A 21349-nucleotide genomic window follows, 5' to 3' on the forward strand; every position below is an offset into this window, starting at 1 on the left:
ATATTAATTCATTACTAGGGCATTATAGTAAATTAATACATTACATTTCAGTTGTTACCCAAATACTCCATGATCTATAGAACTGTAGCTTTACATAATTCTGTTTATTGAACACAAAACAAATATAGACCTAGGTTTCATATAAAATAATCGGCATTGCAGTAATAGTCAGCTACTGTATGTTGAACAACTTTATTTTAGTGTTTTTTCAGATACACTGGTAAAAAAGTTAACACATATAAAATTGGAAACATGCAACACATTTTTATAAATATGCACACATTAAGAATAACAAAAATCATTTTTGAAGTATTATTTTACCTGTAATTCCCGAATTTGATATTTTTTACATGCAGTATCTAAAGTGAACCATTCCCTTTACAATTCATTGTCTCGCACCAGTATCTCAATAGCAGTCTTTGTTGTCCATTTGTATTGGTATTCAGTGTAATAAAATCACCAGTCACACACAGGTTTTTTTTACAAAGTTTGAGGTCGTTTAAATTTGAGCAAATGCATTCTCGTGATTTTGTTGGGTCGCAACCACCTCCATACCACATTTTTCTGAGTAAAAAAATGAACAACGTAGCTATAGGAAAGGTTTTTATTTTGGGGAGGAGAAGGAAATGTTCTTAAAACATTGCTACCATGGGTTTGTAAGAGACCAATGGTGCACTCACTGATTTAGAATTTTTGAAAGAAATCTTCTTTAATCCAACAATGAAAGGCTTTTTGATGAAGCCCATTCAAAATATGAGACGCCGATCAACTATAATAATGTTCTGTACTGCAAACGAAGTTGAACGTTCAGCTTCAAATTCAATCATCAAATTATGACATCTCGCAAAGAAAAAAAGAAAAAAATCAAATCAGTGACGATGTCTGCAATGGGCAGTAGAATGTTGAGGGCAAAAATCACAGGTAAAGAGTTCCAGGTTTTCTGATGTAGAGTATACCGACCAAACTTCAGGATAAACAGAAACAAGTAATTCTCGAGTCAACAACAACTTTCAGTCAACAAGCGTGAGCTGTATACCCATCCCCAAGGTGCAGTCACCACATAGATAAATACATACATACATAAATACATACGTACCACATACATAAAGATTTCACATTATTCAGCAGTGTTCTGTGCAGTATCTGAATGCCATTTGGCAGGAGGCAAAGTGTTTATAAAATGTGAAGTCGGCTGTTTAAAATTGATTTAAAGAGGATATTTGAGTATTGTAAAAAAAAAATTATAGGTTTCTTCCTCTCAGTGGATATATCACTTCAGATTAACACTCGAGTCAATTTTAGCAAACAGAGAACACACTTGTTCTTACAAAAGCAGCCGCAAGGAAGTTTAATCTCTAAGCACAAGAGGAGAGGCCGTCCCCATTCTGTGCATCTCGACAGCTAAATGAATCTCCAGGTGACACGTCGGCGGCAGGCTCGAGCAAACTCGAGCACTCCGTGCATGTAGCTCCATACAGTGCCCTAGCAACAGGGCGCTTGGCAACAGCGGGGTGTTCCCACTGCACGGAAACAAGAGCAGGCTGCCCAGTCCACAGTGCTCCAAAGACCCTGCGCTCTTTCTCTGGACGCTCTGGGGCAGCAGCGCAGTATAATGGCTAAGGAGTTGGTCTAAAGGTTGCAGGTTCGATTCCCCGGTAGGACACTGCCGCTGTACACTTGAGCAAGGTACTTAACCCGCATTGCTCCAGTATATATCCAGCTGTATAACTGGATACAATGTGCGTCGCTCTGGATAAGAGCGTCTGCTAAATGCCTGTAATGTAATGACACTCACTCAAGTCCAGTGGTAACCAACCCTCTTCCTAGGGGTACACCGCACCGTAGGTTTTCACTCCAGCCCTAACAAAGCGCACCTCATTCAACAGCTAGAGATCTTCACAAGCGGCTAACAAGCAGAGTCATAAGTGTGCCAGATTAGGGTTGGAATGAAAACCTGCAGGACGGTCCACTAAATCTCCTGGAACGGGATTGGCTGCCGCCGCTCCAGCCACTCGGGCCAGCCAGCGCTGCTAGCGAGCGAATTAACTTCTGTGAAGTTCCGTAGCTTCGATGCGAAATGCGATTGTCCCGTTCACCTGCGCCAGTGGGCACGAAAGGCAAACATCTCTTATCGACATCGCCGAATGCCAAGGCGTGTAACTCACGCCGAGGCGCCGAAGCGGCCAGGCTAACGCTGCTAGCGCTGCTCTGCGGCTCCGCGGCTAAACGCTACACAGCGGAGGCGTTCATTTCCTGATCAGGCTCTTCGCTCACGCCGGAAGCACACCAACGCACACCTGCTCTCTGCGTGCGGCACCGCGGGGCCACTGGACTCGACATCAGTACCGAAACTGCTGCGCTTATCCTGCCGTGGCCTGGCAACAGCTCGGCACAAAGGCGCCCGGTGCTCAGCCAAGATTTAGATTCTATTTATCTGAAAAGAGAAGAACGGTATTCCAGCCCTGGTTGTTTATTTGTTTGCTAGTGTTCCAAAATGAATTGCGCCAAAAAAAAAAGAAATAATAAAGCACATTTTTGTTGAAATAAAAAACTTACTGTAAAAAAAAAAACCAAAAAAAAAAGCAGAGAACAGAAATGCTCGGTGGAGTCACGCCTCCGCAGGAAGTTGTTTTGTCTCACGCCGAATATAGCAGGGCCGTCGCCAGGGCGAGAGGGGGCGCAGCAGCGGCGTGGGGGGGGGGGGGGAGTGTTAACCCGTGAAGTCAGCGCTCGGCTTCTTTCTGATCCGACTCCTCGGTGGATCTGGGGGGGGGGGCTGGGTCGCCACGGTTACCGCCCCATCTTTTGAGAGGTCCGCGCTCAAACGCGGTGATCTACGGCCGGCGGGTTTTCACGACCGGTGCTGTGGGGAAATGCCCCCCCACTTCGCCCCCCCCCCATCCCCCCCCCGGTCGTGTTTCCTGCAGGTCTCTGAGCTCCAGATCCTTCTCTCAGCCAATGAATGGATCACCCCAGGGTGTGCCTGGGAATGGAACCTTCTGCACACTCATCCCTTTTTATCTCTCCCTCCATCACGCATTCTCGTTCTCCGTCCTCTCTTTCACCTGCTCTGTCACTCTTTCGTTTCCACGTCATGCTCCCATGCATTCTCTCTCTCTCTCTCTTTCGCTTTCCATTTCTCTCTCACACACTCGGAAACGCACACACACGCTAGCGATCTGCACTGGTAATTGTTCTTTGGCCAGCCCTTCTAAAAGCGAAGCTTTTCCCAGGTAAAGTAGAGACATCGTACTCCAACTGTGATCCACTTGGCCGCTTCAGGTGGCAACGTCAGGTTTCCTTCCTCATTCTCCTCTTCTTCTTCCTGTCTTTTTTACCATCGGGGTCTAGAAATAAATAAAAAAAGAGAAAGAAATGATGAGGTCATTCAGCCTGAGGGCAGTGTTCCAGAACACACACACACACACATACACATCCACAAATACAAATACAAACACATACACACACAGACACACACACACACACACACAGACACACACACACAGAAACACACAAACACGCACACACAAAAACACACAAACACACGCACACACACACGCACGCACACAAGACACAGACACCTACACACACACGCACACAAACACACAAACACTTTCTGTCACACGCACAATTCAGGAGTGCACAGTTGACCAACTGAAGAGAAATAACGGTTCTGAGCTGTTTCAATTACGCCTATAAACAAATATGGCCGCCCTTGCTCACCCCTGCTCAACGTGATTTGCCAGTAGAAGGTCTAGAAATGGAGTGTCAAATCTTAATCTAAGGACAGGTGTGGGTGCAGGTTTTTGTCTGAGCCCAGCACTAAGACACACCCCTTTTCAAATAACATAACATCTATAAGTCACCAAAAATCTTTTTGGGGAGGATTTTTTTTTTTCATCATTAGCTTACAAATCAAATCAGCAATTTTATATGAGGATGAAACAACATTATTTGATCTAAAACTGTCACTTTCATGCAAAAACCTTCTGACCTGGAAGCGACACATTTTTGGAAGAAAGGTTCCAGAACAATAACAAAAAATGTTTAGTGGGGGTGGGGGGGGGGGGGGGGTTTGTCGCCGGATGGACGGACAGAGGTCTCCATGGCGACAAACTCCTCCAAGAGAGAGCGGGGCGCAAAACGTACCTCACAAAAAAAAAAAAAAGGGCGCGGGGTCCCCTAAACCCAGCGAGAGGATAAATCGGCTTCTCCCCAGAGAGCCGCCCAGGGCTCAGAGAGGAATGGTGCCAGGCAGCCAAGAAAGAAGAAGATTAAAAAATAAAAAATTTCCATGAGCCCAGAGCATAATTCCCGCCTCATGAATATGGAGGCAGGCGCGTTTCTGGCTCACGAGTTTTTCTGTGTCACAACAACAGAGTCGCTGCGATGCTGTTCCCCGGGGCCCCTCCCCCTCCCTCTCCCGTCGCCATGGTGAGTAAATAACGGCAGTTCCCGGTGACATCACTTCGGTGGAATCTCTGTGACTCGTCCGGAGCACACGCTCAGATTAATTTCCTGTCACCCCTTAAAGTCACATTATAACAGACTCAAGTTCCTACCCAAGTATAAACAATCACAAACAGAAAGGAGTCAGAAGACTCTTCAGATGAAACGTGTTGCGTATGCAGTATTTCACAGGCGTGCCACTTCCTCCGTGCTTGTTTCCACAACCCCGATGACCAGCTGGGTGCTCTGCAAAAGCGCAGATTACATCGTGACTCGGGTCCGTTCAGCACATGCACTTCCCTGACGAAGTAAGCAAAACGCGGTCTTAAATTGTGAAAGGCTGACATATTGTGAAAGAGCTCTGACCATATGCAAAAAAGAAAATGCCAGGAAACTGCATCAAGAAGTAATGCGGTTCACCCCAGGAAGAGCATCTGGTACAGTCAGCCCAAGTGCACTTCCCTAAAAATATCTTCTCTTGCAGAAATACATTCTGCAGTGCCAAAATTATATGCGGCATGGCCAACCGTGTTTGCACGCGTGTGGGTGGGTGTGTGTGTGTGTGCATGTGTGCGCGTGTGTGACTGTGTGTAAAAACTGGTGTCCAAGTCAACAGGGCTCAGAGCAGCGTTTGGAAAGAAAGTCGCTTCATTTGCAGAGTGGGTTGCATTAAACGGCAGGTAAATCAACACGGTCGAGGACAGAGAGTCAGAAGCAGACCTACTCTTAGCACACTGAAGTCCTTGGAATATTTATATTTGCATTAATATTTAATTGAATGGTTCAGATGCTTTCATCCAAAGTATCAGAAGCCCAGAAGGAGTTACGGTCAGGGAGCCAATCAGGCGTGCGGTTCTCACCGTCCGCAGATGTGGGCGTGGCCTTATTCTCCGCTCCCTGTTCGGTTGCCAGGTCATGACCCCCCCTCGTCTTCCTCCCCGGGCACTGACCCTGCAATGGTGCCAAAAAAAAAGAAAAGAAAACCCCCCACTCCAGGTCAGGCACAGGTCCCTCCACAGTACCATCAGAGGCAGCTGATTCAGCAGCTACGATAGGGAGGAACACTGGGATACTCCAATCTGGCGCTCGGGGCCAGTAGTGTTGCTGGTTTTCATTCCTCCCGTCCAATCAGGGACTGGGGTAAACCTGACGCGACAGGTGAGTTAAACCTCTGGCCAGTCAGTGGTGTTCATTGATTGGGTAGGAAAGAAAACCAGCAGCACTCCTGGCCACAGGGGCTGGATCTGAGTAACCCTGGACTAACACTGGAGCACCAGAAACGTTGCTCTAGACCAGAGGTCTCCAGCCCTGGTCCTGGAGAGCTACAGGGTCTGCTGGTTTTTGTTTTCACCTTAAAATCAGCACCCACTTGAGACCCAAGGCACCAGGTGAGTTGAGTTAACTGTGTAATCAACTGCTCTAATTGATTCATGAAGTGCAGAGTCACTATGAAAACCAGCAGACCCTGTAGCTCTCCAGGACCAGGGTTGGAGACCACCGTCCTAGACTGAAGTCAAAGGAAAAACGATGAGCCAACCGGTTATTTAATCAACCAATCAAATAGTGAGCCACGATGCTCTCCCACAGACCGTCGACCGGTCCACAGGTGCGGAAGGAGTGGGAGGGGTCGTGTATCTGGTTAGTCCTGCACTTTTATTAACAAACGAATCCGTGTTTCACAAAGTGCAGTGAAACTCCTGTTTTTCTGGGCGCAACAAATCGCCAGTGTTTCATTTCCCATTTACATCAACGACAAAAAAAAAAAAACAAACTGACAGAAAGTTACAGAAAGGACTAGAAGCCAGACAAAATAAACAGCACAGGGTCACTTCCGTGTCCTAAGAGAAAAGGGGGGTTGGGGGTAGGGTAGGTTTCCGTTCAGTCTCAACAGGACGTAAACCAGCAGAGACACGACCACGGAAGGACGGGAGCGCTGTTTCCCTCGTACGAAGCGACCATCTGCTATTCGGGCGAGGGCAAGGTGCATCGCCGGTAAGTGCGGATCTCGTCCGTCTGAGAAATCCTGCTCTTCACTGCGAAGCCCTTTTTAATAATTAAAGCCAGAACACACAAGAGGCTCCCCCGCTCTCTCCCAGCCACAGTCCACGGTGAATCGCATCTTAATTAATAATTGAAGATTAACCACCATTGCATAATGCCTCTGGTTCAGCCTGCCGAACGTGCTTCTCCCAGAAGACAAACCGCAAAAACCTCCTTGGCATCCTTTCTGACTGCGTTCAAGCTATATTAAGGGGACTTCCTCTCACTGTATAGCAGAGCTCTGTCTTTATTTAGGGGTGTTCCCGAGGGAGGGGTACAGCTGGCTGAAATGCGATGTGAAATAGGCCAGGAACAGCATTGAGTTAACTGGCCCTCTCCACAGGCCTCGTGGACATTAAGCTTTCCTGCAAAACGCCTGACTCTCTCACCCTGGGACAGAGATATACCCGCACGTACCATTAAAGGCTGGTTTTCTTTTCTGAACCGAGTTTAATCTCAAAAGAAATCCAGTTTTTTTCCATTTACATTGCTGCATTACTCTCCCCAAACACCCCCCAACAGCCTGAACGTAACATTATTTACAAAACTTACATGTTGAAATTTCGTTTTTTTCATTTTGTTTTGTTACATTTTTTTAGACACAATAAAAATTCTCGTTGAGCTCTATGTACTGTGATTGTCTCACGACTCTGCAAATAACAAGGGTTAGCTGGTTAGAAATCCCATGTGACAGAACAATGAAATTATTTTTTTGGGAGAATGGGTGAATGGAACACTTTAACAATTGCTGTTGTTATCTGGTGTTATCGTTTGCAGATACAAGGTTTTGCACAACACAGATGACAGTATTGCTACAAGGCTTTCAGACCTGCCAAATTAATTTTCAGAGGGGGATACTAATCCTTTACCTGGCATCCACAGTAAGGGCACAATCAGCACGCTTTTACACCCACCTGCCCCGCCTCCTGCCCCAGGGCACCGTCTTCCCCTGCCCAGTTACCCCACTCCTCTCTGGGAGGCTTCCAGTCCGACGTCTGGTCAAGTTCAGAGGGGTCCTCTGTCAACAGAAAGTAAACAGTGAAGCGTTCCCCGCCAGTTCACACTGAGCACACTGGAAACAAGCCTTACAGGGGACTGGACTGTTAACAGAACAAATGTATACATGGATCTGTCATCCATGTATACACTTCTTTTTCAATACTAAGTAGAGCCTCACTGTGAAATGAAAACTAAAAAAACAGAATGCTAACTACATGGTACCAGTGTTTCCTAACAGTATCAATACTGTATATCTCTATTGTCAATAGCAAGAGCAAAACTCCCACCAGTTTTGAACAAAAAGTTAAGGCTCTTTGCAACATCCAAAATCACAGGATTCTTCTGACTCATTCGCTGACTTTGGAATTAAAACTGCTGTTTTGTTTGTGGTTGGCAGTTCGACAGAAATGTTTTTTTTCTTTTTTTTTAATGTTAAAAAAAGTATAGAATCTTTATCTAGCTGTGACACCTGTGGTGGCTGGTGGATGTGATAACATTCCCAGAGGGGAACACAGTAATGATGATGTCATAATTATATTTACATATGAGGGGGGCGGAGCTTATCTAGGCCTGCCCACAGTGACAAGCCAACACATCAGTGATCTCAAACGGCAGTTCCGTTGGGCCACATTATCTGCAGGTTTTTTTGGGCAGTTTCAGCGCTTGAAGTGCTTGAATTGAGTCACTGACGGTAGCTACGGTGTCCACGCGCACAGCGCTGCCTAAATTGGCCGCTGGTTGAAACAAATCCGCACAGAAAAACTGCAGTGATGGCGGCCATCCAGGAGATCCCTGCTGCACGACGCAAAGTGCCCTGAGGCAAGGACGTGGCTCGCTGGCCTTGGCTAATGCTCTCACAGGGACACGGAAAGAATGACTGAAAGCAGATAAGATTGGGGAAACACAACACAGAGCTCCATCACGAGCACTGGAACAACCAGAGCCATTCCTGAGAGTGCTCGTAGACACTAAGGACTGAACAATGCCCTCCTGGAGGTCTTTTAGTCCCCATTAGCCTCAAGGGGGCAGCACTGCATTCAGGAATCCCATCAGACCCCTGAATAGGGTGCGTTTTCGGAGCCTTCTGAAGCGTTCTTCTTCCGAACAAAGGGGACAGCAGGGAATTATGGGTCCCGAGCCACTTTTTTCATCTTTTAAAAATGATGGCCTATTTTCTTCAACGTGCTTGAGTTTATTCAGACAGAGCAAGTATTATCAGTCACAGCTGTTTCATAGACTGAGGAAGGAAGCCATTTCCTGGGGGTGGGGGGGGGTGGGGGGTTAGGGTAAGTGCTTTAGGTCACTCCCATTCTCTGGCTGCCCAATCAGGGAGCAAGCTCTTTGTGGTGGGAGGGGCCAAAATCTCTTACTAAACAGCTGCAGAAGCCATCGGGGGAATCGATTTCCACAGACACATAAATAACTATACTGCCTTACAAAAAAATTTAAAATTAAAAAGCTTCAAACTTTGTGTTCTGTGGCCCTGGGACGGCTGCGGTCAGGAAAGACTGCATGGGGCGTCTATGCCAGCAGCCAGCTCTGACGGAGCCAAAAACAACGAAAATCGTGTCACTGTCTTAAGAGCATATATTTACAGCACATTCCAGTATGCGTCAATTTCTTTAAGGGAAACATCAGAGCACTGGAAATGTGCTGCAGCCACAGAGCTACCGCTACTCTTCAGAAGTGAGATTACAGGAATGTCAGGAACGGCAGGGAGAGGGTTAAGGATGGAGCGGGACAAATCCGGCTTATGGCAGGAGACTGCTTCTGGGCTGCACATCCAATCTCAGCTTTAACCCACAAAAATCTGGAAGTCTGGAGCGGGGGAGGGGAGGGGGTGTTGTGGAGAAATGCGAGCGACTCCTCCACCGCTAGGCTGGGGGTTCGAAAGGACAGTGGCGGGCGGGGCGGGGCGGGAGGGGGTTCAGGGGAACCGAAGTACGCTATTTCAATTAAAGGTCGCTGATATGACCTTTTTTTATTATTAGCACGTCTTCCTCTTGCTCGTGTACGAACAAGAGGACATTTACTCCGCATTTGAAAGCCGGGCTTCTCTTTGGCAGATGCTTTTGTTGTACAAAGGCCAGAAGTGACTCACTGATTTGAGTCAAGCGTCAGGTTTTATGTGGAGGACAAAAAACATTTTTTGGTTCAAACGTGTCAGTGATTTTTCTTCTTCTTCTTCTTCTTTTTTTTTTACGTACTACCCCACCGCCGCCCTCGTAGACAGCTTCTTTATGTAGCTACGTGTGGAAAAAGTAAAAATGTGTGAACCCGGGGCCATGAAACAATAGCCAAGAAAGAGGAATGAGAACAAAGCGAGGGATATAAAAAAAGAAGGAAAACAGGGAGGAAGATTAGAGAAAAAAGGCAAATAAGACAGCCTGATGCCAATGCAATGTCAGTGATTGGCACCTCTGTGGCTCCACCCAGTATGACGTCAATCAAAAACACTGTTCCATTACTACAAATAACACCACGTACAAACAACCCGGGTAACTGCCAGCACCAGATCTGCGTAATAAACAGAAAAACGTATTAATTAGTTACTAATTATGAAGCAAAAAGAACTCAGACAACACAAAAACAAGACACATTCAATCGTTCGGTATTCAACCAGATAGAGCGGTCTTGGCACAAATCAGTACTCCAACAAAACAAAGATTGTTTAAACAAAACAAAACAGATAAATTAATAAAGAGGATGAACAGGTTTGTAGCTTTTAACTGGAGTTCTAAGGCTGCTAAGAGTGGTCTGGAGATCTAAACGGGATTCGACTGGGCGGTACAGTCATGTGATCTCCCGTGAGTGAAGAGTCAGAGTTCCTAGAACGGGAATCCCCCAGACCCTGGTAAGCAGAATCAGGTGTCTTATCGCTGGGCTAAAACAAAAACCTGCACTCCCACCGGCCCTTTCCGGATAGGACTGGACGCCCCTGTTCTAGTCGCCTGCGGTTTGGGGGAGCTGCTTGCTCTGTTGGCTGGAGTTTTTGGGGTTCAGCCCCTCGCTGTGTTCAGGCAAAAAAAATTCACAGGCAATAGCAATTGCCCCTCTAGTCGGGAGACAGCCTTGAGACCGAGAAAAGGATTGTGGGTAATGTCCCTATGATACAATGGTCTGTCTTGGGTGGGGGTTGAACTTCACACCATATGAAGCTGACTCATCACATCACAGATGTGCTGCTATCCCAGCCTTGGGCATGGGTCAAACAAGTGTTTCTTATTAAACTTTCCATATCTGTTCGTGGTCATTAGCGATGTGTGAAAATGATTACTATGCTTCTGACGACCCCTGCTGGCTACCAGCGGAACTGCACCTTGGATGTTCAGATCCTACCCAGTCCAGAATAAAAGCACTTGCATGACTGGGATCCTCTAAACAGGCAAAGCATTAGCAGATTATACGGCACTTGCTGCTAGTGAAGCCCATCGCATCAACAAAGAGAGACCAGCAAGAGCTGAAGAGATGGCACTCATCAGTACACTTCAGTAAAGTCCCTCACTTTTTCAGCCTCTTACAGTGTGGCCAGTGACTGTTACTGAGACATAATACAAAAACAAAAAAATAATAACATTATATGAAAATACTTCAGACATTAAACACATAAAACACACTCACTACAATCAGCGAGAGCAGAGACTGGAGACTGTGTGTGTGTGGGGACCTCACACCGTGTGTGTGTGTGTTTGCGGTCGTGTCGTGGAGACGCCGCTCTCTCACCTAGACTCAGCCAGGCGTCCTCCACGCCCAGAGACGCCGTCTGAGCGCTCCACTCCTCCCGGGGAAGCGATGAGCCGTTGCCTGGGTTACCGAAAGAAGGAACACGTTTCTTTATAAATAGCCGCAAGCGAAAGAAAGATACGTTTTTATTTATTTTTATTTTTTTACAGCATGAATGTTTTAGGTGCCCTTTGCTGTTGTCTATCATAAAATTGCATGAGGTTCATTTTCAATATCTGAGGTCAACACACTATTTTCCACTCTTAAAGGAGGCTTGTCATTATCACATTATTTCATACTGTTTTGTTCATTCAGCTAGTTCACATTACCCTTGCATAACAATAATAATAATAATAATAAACCCGTTCGTGTACAAACACTTCCTGCCAAAACCAGGAAGTGCAATTAAACTTCCCGCCAAAACCAGGAAGTGCAATTCAGCGCAATCAAACTCACCAACGACCTGCCACCCTACTCACCAAAGTCAGAAGACAGGTCAGGGACAGTCCCGAACGTGACAGGCTCGGCCTTCACGTCTTTCGAATCCCACGTCCCTGGGAGGCACAGCAAAGGCGAGCTCTCAGGACGCGTCCTCAAACAGAGCAGGACTGCTGATCTGAGATCAGTTTACCCTTTTAACTCACAATGGACATGGTTTGGCAAATGGACAGAGGAGACCTGATCTTGGACCAGTGCTCTGTGCCATCGAAACCTGAATACGGGTCCACTCGTAATCGAAACACACGTGAGCATGAACCAGCTGACTGAGCATGCCCGCTCCAAAGATTCTTTATATTCTATTTTTAAAACTCACTAAAGCTCTGCTTCCCCTCTCCAAAAATGTTGCGGTTCGATGCATCCTCTGAAAACTGATCACGGCACCATGACCAAGGACAACGCTATGGCAACGGAGGTTCTGTACTGCAGCAAAGTGTAGGAAATTTCTGCAGTTATGGCAGACGGAAGGACCACAGGAGCTGAGTGCTGCCCAACCCTGTTCCTGGGGGCCTACCGTCCTGTAGGTGTTCACTTCTCAACCCTAACAAAGCACACCTCATTCATCGGCTAGAGATCTCATTGAGCTGATAATTCGTAGAATCAGGTGTTCCAAATTAGGGTTGAAATGAAAGTCTAGATCTCCAGGAACAGGGCTGGGCAGCCCGGGTTCATAGACTCGGTGGTGGTGCCCGGTGTTAGTACTGACCCACGTGTGAGAAGATGTCCTCCTCCAGCCCACTAGGGGGCGCCCACTCCACCGCCCTGCGGCTCGTCTTCTCCGCCTTCCCCGGCTCCTGGGGCCGCCCCTCTCTCCGGGGGGGGCCCCCAGTCGACCTGGCCTCCGGGCCCCGCGGCTCCCCCCCCGCCGGGCGTGGCTGCCACTCCCCCTCCGGGTGGGGCGGGACGTTCCAACGAATCTCCGCCATCGGGGGGCGCTGTTGGGACCCCCCTCTGGGATTCTCTGTGAGGAGGGGGAGAATGAGGCAGCTGTTAAAGGTCAAGCAGCCCCGCCCCCCCTCCCTACACAATGAAATGTTCAGTGTTAATTCAACTCCAACAAAGCTTACAGAGTCCAACAGAGAACACACAGACCAGGGCTGCCCAACCCTGCTCCTGGAGATCTACAACCCTGTAGGTTTTCACTCCAACTCAGACAAAGCACACCCCATTCAGCAGCTAGAGATCGCACTGAGCCGCTGATAAGCAGAACCAGGTGTGCCAAATTAGGGGTGAAATGAAAACCTACAGGACGGTAGATCTCCTGGAGCAGGTTTGGGAACCACGGCCCGAGCTGTTAAATGAGCCTTGCGCTTCGGAGCGAAAACCTACAGGACGGTAGATCACCGGGGAACAGGGCTGAGCAGCCCGGAGACAATCTCTAATCAGAGTGAAATGCGCTCTGTCAGAGATGAATGAACGGATAATTTTCCTGCGTTAAGTGCCCGGAATAAAGCCCCCCGTCTGCTGGCTAACTGCCCATCTACCCCCCCCCCACCCCCCCAGCTGCTGGGCCATCCCGGCTGACTCACACTGCAGCTGCAGCTGATCCGGCCCCTGGAGGAAAACAGCACTGACTGCGTGCCAGGAAAGTGTGGCACTGAGGGTACTGGGTACACAGTCTGGGTCTCAGCACAGCTAGACACATAACATACTACCGCTAACTCATATTCTCTCTCTCACACACACTGGCCTTAAACCCCATCCGCTCTTTATCGCACTTATCGTACGTCGCTTTGGATAACAGCGCCCGCCAAATAAACGTGATGTGTGATGTCAGACGTCGCAGTCCAGTCCTGGAGGGCCAGAATGTCTGCAGTCGCTTCCTTTCGACCGGCTACCATTTTAAGCCTTGAGAACAAGGCGCCAGACCTCCATAGCTAACCAGAGACTTAAATGAAGCACTTCAGGGCAGAAACTCGCTACAATCAGCAGACGCTGCAGCCCTCCAGGACTGGAGTTTGAGATGGGTGCCGCACATTTGGGCTGGTCCACCCAACTCTCTGCACAGCCACACAGTCACGCCCCCCTACTTTTCTCTCCCTCCCCCTCTTCTCTCCTGCATCTCCTTTCTTTCTCACCGGTGACACTTACCTTTTCTCTTCATCCGCTCCTTCCTCATCTGCCTCTTCTCTCTGCTGCTCATCTTCCTCTCCCAAATCCCTGGGGTAAAGACACACATCAACTGCCCCTTACAAAAACACACAACAGCCCCTTACAAAAACACACAACTGCCCCTTACAAAAACACACAACTGCCCCTTACGAAAACACACAACAGCCCCTTACGAAAAACACACAGCCCTACAAACACATAACTACCCTTACAAAACACACATCAACTGCCCTTACAAAACACAACGCCCTACAAAACACAACTGCCCCTTACGAAAACACACAACAGCCCCTTACAAAAACACACATCAACTACCCCTTACGAAAACACACAACAGCCCCTTACAAAAACACACATCAACTGCCCCTTACAAAAACACACATCACCCCTTACAAAAACACACATCAACTGCCCCTTACGAAAACACACAACTGCCCCTTACAAAAACACACATCAACTTCCCCTTACGAAAACACACAACAGTCCCTTAAAAAAACACACATCAACTACCCCTTACAAAAACACACATCAACTACCCCTTACAAAAACACACAACTGCCCCTTACAAAAACACGCATCAACTACCCCTCACAAAAACACACATCAACTACCCCTCACAAAAACACACATCAACTGACCCATACAAAAACACACATCAACTGACCCATACAAAAACACATATCAACGGACCCATACAAAAAACACACACAAACTTCCCGAAAACAATTATTAAAAAATGTTTATAAAATTATGGCATTCTGAAGGAAAAAAAAAACTAACAAAATGCAAGTTGTGAAGAGAATAATATTTTCTTTGGTTTTTAGTAAGGTTTAGATTTTTTTTTTTTACAACATAATTACCACTCTCTTCTCAAGCTTCTACACTATCATTACCATCAAATATCTTCTGTTACACATTTAAGGAAACTCTCAGTGTTAAGATTAAAGGCTAAAAATGATACATGTCTTCAGCGAAGATTTGTGTACTCTATTTTATATTTATTTTTATAACTGTGCACAGGGTGCACATAAACTCCCAAACAGAAGCAATTTCCAGGTCCCCAAAATGAAGAACAAGACCAAAAAAACAGCATTGATACAAGAATATTTAACTCATTTTAAATAAAAATACCCTCACTCACTGCTGAGCTTCTGACATAAAGCCCTTAGCCACGCTAATGTTTCCCATAATACATGGGTCAATCTGCACGCTAAGTAACCCTCCAGTAAATCGGTCCCTTGGTATAAGGGGCGGCACTGTGGTATAACGGGTAGGGAACTGGTCTCGTAACCAAAAGGTCAGAGGTTCGATTCCCGGGCAGGACACTGCCGCTGTACTCTTGAGCAAGATACTTAACCTGCAGTACATATCCAACTGTATAAATAGATGCCATGTAAAAAGCTATGTAAATGCTGTGTAAGTTGCTCTGGATAAGAGCGTCTGCTAAATGCCTGTAATGTAATGTATAAAAGGGGCGTGGCTAGGGGTGGTTAACAATGGCCGTATGCTACGGAATCCTATGGCGGCGCTTAATCGAGTTGCCATGGTAACCATAATTTGAAACGTATAGTAATCTTAACGCACAGTAAGGAGAAAGAATGCTCTCGAGCCGCGAGGTGTAAAGTGACGTCTAAACGACGGGTTGGGACTCAAGTACTGGAGTGAGCCAGCCTAGTTTATAGAGCTGACAGAAAACAAACACTGAGGTAATTTGTCAGAACAAAAAAACCAACAGCAGAGCAGCCTTGCAGGACCGGAGTTGTGCACCAATAATATTTTAAACCATTTTGGTGATTGACTGATTCGCTGACTGACTGCTTTACAGATTTACTGACTGATTGATTGGTGTGATTCACCAACTGATTGGTGAATAAGTTGGCTGTCTGACCTACTGACTGCATTAATGTTTCACTGATTGACGACTGGTTGAATGGTTTAAATCACTGATTGGTTGATTGGTTAATTGGTTGACGGACTGACTGACTGACTGATAGTTTGATTGACAGTGTGACATACCAGTCTCCTCTTCCTCCGTCCTGTCCTTGGTAGAGAACAGGTCATTGGACAGCAGGACGACTCTCTTCTCCGAAACATCAGTCTTCCTTTTCTTTTTCTTAGGCTAAACACAACAGGGAAAAGGAGAATCAGAGAACTATCACCAATGTCTCACAACACCCAGATCAGGAGACTCAAACCCTGGTCCTGGAGAGCCACAGGGTCTCTACTGGCTTTTGTTTTCACCTTTAAAACCGACCCCCAATTCAGACCCAAGTAACCAGGCAAAGTGAGTTAACTGTGTAATCAACTGCTCTAATTGTTTAATTAAGCACAAAGTGACCACGAAAACCAGCAGACCGTGTAGCCCTCCATGTACCATGGTTGATGACCACTGACCCAGATCCAGCCATGCACACAAACTCATGGTAGCAGTAGCACTGAATGACAGGTGTTGAGTGTTCAAAATGTCTCCGTTTGTATTTCTGTCGCTTTTCTATATTTAAACTGAAGACAGTCCGCTTGTGTTCTCCACACAGTGCATGAGAAGGATAGGAGGCAGCTCATCTCATCCTCTCTCTTCCTCCTCTTTAGCCCTCACATTCTGTTCATCAGAATGTTTTTTTTAACACTCTAAGCCAGAGATAGTCAAATACAGGGACTGATGTAAAGCTGATGTAATCTCTGGCCAATCGGTGCCATTATTGGACTACGGACTATCAGTATCAGTACTGCTGATTGGCCAGATTTGAGTATTCCTCTTCTAAGGTCATCTGAGGGCATCCTAACATGAATGGCTTGGTTTTCTTTTGCATCTTTACTCACTGCTCCTGTCTGTCTGCATTAGTGATCAAATTATTTTGTTATGGGTCTGATATTATGTTACACGGGGGGCTTTTATTGGTTAATTGGAGGATGGGGCGATTTAATTTAGGCCATATTTTTCCCATATTCTCTTTGCTGTCTCTCTGGAGTCCCCCTGCCAGCACACACACACACACACACACACCATCCACCCAGCCTCCCACCCACCCACCCACCCACATACACACACACACACACACTACACCCACCCACCTATCCACCCACGCACACACACATGACACACACACAGATTGTGCCAGATTCAAAAAGCAGCATTTTTTACAGTGCAGAAATGTGATGTGGTACTTTAAAAGCACAATCACACATTGGGCAGATTTACAGCACCAGTCCTAATGAAGACCTTCCTAAAAGCCTCTGATTACAGGTCTATGTAATACTGACAGGATCCCTGAGACACAACGGCAGGGAGTTACTGTGTATAACCAATGGGACCCCAGAGAGACCACAGCAGTCTGTATAACTGACAAGAGAACAGAGGGGAAACGAACTCCCTGCTTCTCTACGAACCACTCAGTCACTGCCCATCTTCCACCGTTGTCTGACCCATCTCTTCAGACTGTACCTGACCTAACTAACTATCACCACTCTGCAGGACGCTCCCAAATCTAGGATCGCTCTTATCACTTGCACGCTTCTGCTTCTAGACTAAATGACGAATGTCCGGAGACGTCGCAAACTGCTACGCTATTAGCGCCGCGGAGTCCCGTTTAGCTAACCCGGAATTCCGAGAAGCTACGTAGCCCAGCTGGCGAATCGGTCATCACGTCGCTCGCGCGGACTCGCGTTTGTCAGTTCATTAACGGCTTAATGGGAATAAATTATTCAAAGGGGGAGAAAGACGGTGTAGCATCGTTTGCCCCTCGGTCTCCCGCGAGTGAGACAAACAAAAGGGAACGCAGAACCTCATCCAGCTGTCATATCATCCCGCCGGCTAAGAGCGGGAGCCGCACGGCGATTTTCAGCGCCGTCCACATCCGCGGCGTGTTTCGCCCCCGCTGTCCAAGAGCGCCAGAAAACTATTTAAACTGCCGGGTCTACCGCTGTGCTTTCACCACTCGTGCTTAGACAGCCTGTCACGTCTGCGTTTGGACAACTGCACTTAATGACAACCCTTCGGCTGTTTGGTAGCCAAACCCCGTGTTGAATGGAAAATGGAACCGTTATCTATAATAATAAATCCATGCACTTATATAGCACTTTTCTCACACTCAAAGCACTTTACGGCAATAAACTTCACTTGCCTCAACCACCACCAACGTGTTGCACATCAACATTTTGCCCCAGAAAACACACCCCACATCAGCTGAGACTCAATAATTTAGGCAGGACACCTAGGGAACCCCCCTACTCATCACAATGAGTGTTCTGGGATCTTTTATGACCACAGTGAGTCAGGACCTCAGTTTAATATCTCATCAGAAAGACAGAGTCTCCTACAGTACAGTGTCCCCATCACAGCACTAGGGTTTATTTGACCAGAGGAAAGATTGCCCCCTGCTGGCCCACCAACACCACTCCCAGCAGCAACTCAGTTTTCCCAGGAGGCCTCCCACCCAAATACTAACTAAGCACACACCTGCATAGCTGCTGATATGGCCATATCGCCAAAACTTATTTTAACATTCAGAGATTTAACACGAAGGGGGAGGCACCTGTCCTTGTGTGTGTGCGTACAAGTGTGCATGTGGGTGTGTGCATGTGACTTTTTTTTTTTTTAAACCACACTCTTGTATGTTCTATAATTCATCTTCATTTGAACAACTGAGCCCAATTAATGTACAGAAGACATGGAATCTCAATGGGCCAATTGCACTGTGTTTATTTGAAGTTTAAACTACAGGTTTAAACCTCGAGACTAGAGAACTGCATTACAATTGGAACAGCTAATCCTTATTCCACATCTTTGGATAGCTATTCCAGTTGTAATGCAATTTGGTGGTCTAAACTCCAGCTGAGCAGACTGCAGTTGACCCAGTATGTCCCCACAAAACACTATTTGAAACATTCAGCAACGTATGAAGATTAGCCTGACTAGATGTAAACCGATCGTTATGACCAAATGTGTAAAAAATAAAAAAAATAAAAATAAAATCTGGACACAGAAACACAAAATGAAAAAATATTTAAACAATCAGTGATCACTAGGTCCCTATCCCATGGCCCAGATGTGCCTTAGAGAGAACTGAAATTGAACTTCAGGAACTGAATTTGAAAGTGCACTGTACTTGCATCCTTAAAAATAAATTAAAAGTGAAAATTGAATGCAAATCTATTTCATATTTACATTCAATTTCAATACAAATCAAAGTCGTGCCATTGAAATCCAGTTCTTAAATACAATAATTCAGTGTTATCATCCAATACAAGTTCAAGATACGCAATTCAAATGCACTCTCTACTTGCACTGATTTATGCCTACACTAGTTCCCAGGCAGAAAATCGCTGTCAGAACCATAGACCTGCTAATATTGCGTGCGTTATACCTTCAAAGGTTTGCCGTCTGGGCGAGCAGGACTCCGTGTGGCCTCGCTGTCTGCAATACTGCCGTCGGGCGCGGCGGCCGGATGCCCGTTTGGCTGGTCCTGTGAAGAAATAAAATGCCCTGAAACTTGCCCTAAAATCAAGTCAACAAGAACAAAAAGCATCAGCGGGCGCAGCAATGGCAGTAGTAATTACGGCTGCTGAGTATTGCCATTGGTCATGCTGAAGAGCGGGCTAATGGAAACGCATATAGCCTAATTAGCCCACGTCCGCCGCGCGGACACGGACGCAACAAAGAGAAATAACCGCTTCTCTCTCGTTGCTTATTGCAACCCGTCGTGTGGGACAATGAAAATCTTACACGAAGCCCATTTCGAAGCGCCGTTATTATGCCTATTGAAGGGTGAACTCGCCAGACAGAGCTCCAAGGGGAAAACAAACCACACAAACCAACTGAAAATGAGTAAATTAACGACGTGACACAAAGTGACATTAATGGCAAAATAAAATAAAATAAATTTCCAACATTTTATTGAATTTTTTTTTTCAAATTTATAAAGATATACACGTTTCTGACTTGAATTATTGTTCACACTATGTGGTGATAAGTTACCATCTTGTCTAAGCTATGGTCCTGGCTATTTAAAATACAGATTATACGAACTTGCAATAATGTTAATAATGCATATTATTAATGATGATGATGACGGGGATGATGATGATGATGATGACATACTCTCTCCTTCTCTTTTCTTTTTTTCTTTGTTGGGTCCTGTCTGCTCCTTTTCACCGTCAGGCGAAAGGGTGTTTGCAGGACTTGTTCGAGGGAGACGTCTGCATTGTTGAAATCGACAGTGAAGGTGGAAGAAATCCCACGCTGTCCACGTCTCCTGAACGAAACAATAACAAAGAAAACCACACCCCCAAGCAGCACGGAGACAAGAGTTAAAAAATTGGAACCGATCCACTGTTGGACGATTTCGGACAGCACTGATCCGCGAAAAATGTCTTGTCCAGCTTCGAAAACCGAGCGCACAAGTAAACCGAACATTTTTTCCTATTCAGTTCTTGAAAGGTAATGAGGCGAATGCTTCTTGATTTCTCAAAATGAAACTATCGGAAATTCAAATTCCAAGGAATATGTGGTGCATTTCAAATGCTTTCTTTCAGGGTTTTCTATACTTTTTCAGCATTATTTCGGAGGGCTTCACAACACCCAAAGAAAAAAAAATCCAAGACGTCAAACCGTTAGTCGTTGCCACCATGACAATGTGATGGAGTTCGGTCCACAAAATAAACACGTTCTAGCTGCGCAATTGAACGCCAATATCTCGATCGGACTGGAAAGTCAACAAAAAACGCAACTGCGTAAATGTTTTAGGAATAAGAACGCCGAGAGATTGACGGTGGCCATCAAAGTCCAATAATAAACCGTTAGTGGCAAATCCCGTGTCTGCTGTCGCCTGTCTCCCTCCTCGCTGCGATTGGTCGTCTGAAATACAGTTGCAACGTTTTGTACATTACGTTATCAGTGATTATGGGCTGTTAAGGGAGACCCAAGATCAACACAGACGTGGTTTGTAAATCACGCCATTTTTTTTAAAGATAAAATGATTTCCCTGTGTCGGTTTGAAAATACACACGTAATCACAATGCATTCGTTTTTCGCGCACTATTACGCGTCGGCTTTTACCACGAGCAGTTGCTCAAAATTAGAAGCATCATCGCCTCTTTGTCTGGGTGATCAGCCGGGACCCCAGTTAGAGCTACCAGCAAAAAAAAAAAAAAAAAAAAAATTTCTCTATCCGCGACCGCTAGGTGGCATCAGAGTATTGTTGATTTTAGATAATGTCTGTCTTGCTGAAACGGTACAATTTCTTCAGTAATTCCCGGGGGTGTTTTTAACCGTAATTGTGTGGCCCATGCTGGGGAAGGACTCAATATATCAGACCTTCATTCTTTTTTCCCCTGAACTGTTGCTTTGGATTTACCTGAAGACCTGTGGTTCCCAATCCTGTTCCTGGATCTACCGTCCTGTAGGTTTTCACTCCATCCCTAACAAAGCACCCCTCACTCAACAGCTAGAGATTCCATTGAGCTGCTAGAGTCAGGCGTGCCAAATTAGGGTTGAAATGAAAAAGACAGCATATCTCCATGAACAAGGGTT

The 21349-nt window shown here is 46.2% G+C and overlaps 1 protein-coding gene across 1 annotated transcript; it reads right to left on the reverse strand.

Moving 5' to 3' along the window:
• Positions 1–1225: 1225 nt before the first annotated feature.
• LOC135236783 (protein LYRIC-like) lies at positions 1226–20847 on the reverse strand. Its single transcript, XM_064303317.1, has 9 exons — positions 19919–20847; positions 19185–19283; positions 15838–15940; positions 13801–13869; positions 12416–12670; positions 11691–11765; positions 11212–11292; positions 7404–7507; positions 1226–3347 (listed from the first exon to the last, which is right to left on the reverse strand). Exons 1-9 carry the CDS (start codon positions 20231–20233, stop codon positions 3306–3308), a joined length of 1143 nt encoding a protein of 380 aa, XP_064159387.1. The 5' UTR covers positions 20234–20847; the 3' UTR covers positions 1226–3305.
• Between the last annotated feature and the right edge of the window lie 502 nt (positions 20848–21349).

This window comes from Anguilla rostrata, chromosome 1 (assembly GCF_018555375.3).
Source record: "Anguilla rostrata isolate EN2019 chromosome 1, ASM1855537v3, whole genome shotgun sequence".
NCBI classification, from domain to species: domain Eukaryota; kingdom Metazoa; phylum Chordata; class Actinopteri; order Anguilliformes; family Anguillidae; genus Anguilla; species Anguilla rostrata.